A 984-nucleotide genomic window follows, 5' to 3' on the forward strand; every position below is an offset into this window, starting at 1 on the left:
GTAACGGCCAGAATCCTGTTTAGTCGTGTTCACCACATCAAACATGCCGATAAAACGCTGGTTATTCCACGGTTTGGTGGCTTTCATTGGAGCTTCACGACCGCCGATTCCCTGCAGACCAGAGAGAAGAGCAGAGGAGCAGTGAGTTATTTAGAAAGGACAAATAAAATATACATTCACACACACACACACACACACACACACACACTCATTCACACGCTCACACCAAAGGTGCAGGTTTGATTTTGGCATTGGTGGGGACGTAACGGCAAACAACAGACAATTAATTGTTTGATCAAAATTATTGCTAGGGATAATTTAGTAGTGTCTGATATTAATAGGATTATGTCACAGCGTCTCTACTAAACTCTACACGCTTGAGAATCATAACAAATGATGGAGACTATAGTTCTCTCCATAAATATGAAGAGCTCAAACAACAGATTAATGAGTCACTCCAAATTTCACAAAAAGCTTATGGACATGATTATAATATAATTCAGACACTGAAGTGAGTTGCCGTTTTTGTCTTTTCTGAGGAAGATTCATTCACTTGTTTTGTACACAGATACATTTTGCTCAGATTTATTTAATGTTCATAATCTCATTTTGTACGTGACTTTTCTTTCTGTTTTAAAGATGTTTCCTTCGGATTGTTTGACTAATACAGGAAAATATAACTTAATGAATCTGTGTTTCCCGCCAGCTAAATTTAACACACAGAAACACAAATCTGGCTCTAAACCTCTCTTTTCTTTATTCAGAGTTGATCTAGACGAGTACATGGAAACTATCCAAAGTTCTGTTCATCCTAAAGCAGTCAAAACGGCATCTCTATATTCATCCTGTGTGTCTTAAGATGAAAAAACAACAACATGGTTACTACGCTTTTACTGTAATAAAACCAAGGTTCATTTTCTAAAAGGATTTGTATTTGTGTATTCATTCTTACTTTATTTTTTCTTTGTTTTGTTTTTATAACTG

General features: G+C 36.0%; 1 protein-coding gene across 1 annotated transcript in view; it reads right to left on the reverse strand.

The window, feature by feature from the left end:
• The window catches only part of LOC107712392 (receptor-type tyrosine-protein phosphatase mu), a 251734-nt gene that overhangs the window by 136447 nt on the left and 114303 nt on the right, over positions 1 to 984 (reverse strand). Inside the window, exon 6 of the mRNA XM_016517630.1 lies at positions 6 to 111. Within this exon, the coding sequence (XP_016373116.1) occupies positions 6 to 111 (106 nt within the window). The remainder of the gene's footprint in view (positions 1 to 5; positions 112 to 984) is intronic.

Source organism: Sinocyclocheilus rhinocerous, unplaced genomic scaffold, assembly GCF_001515625.1.
Source record: "Sinocyclocheilus rhinocerous isolate Xijiao unplaced genomic scaffold, SAMN03320098_v1.1 scaffold1830, whole genome shotgun sequence".
NCBI lineage: Eukaryota > Metazoa > Chordata > Actinopteri > Cypriniformes > Cyprinidae > Sinocyclocheilus > Sinocyclocheilus rhinocerous.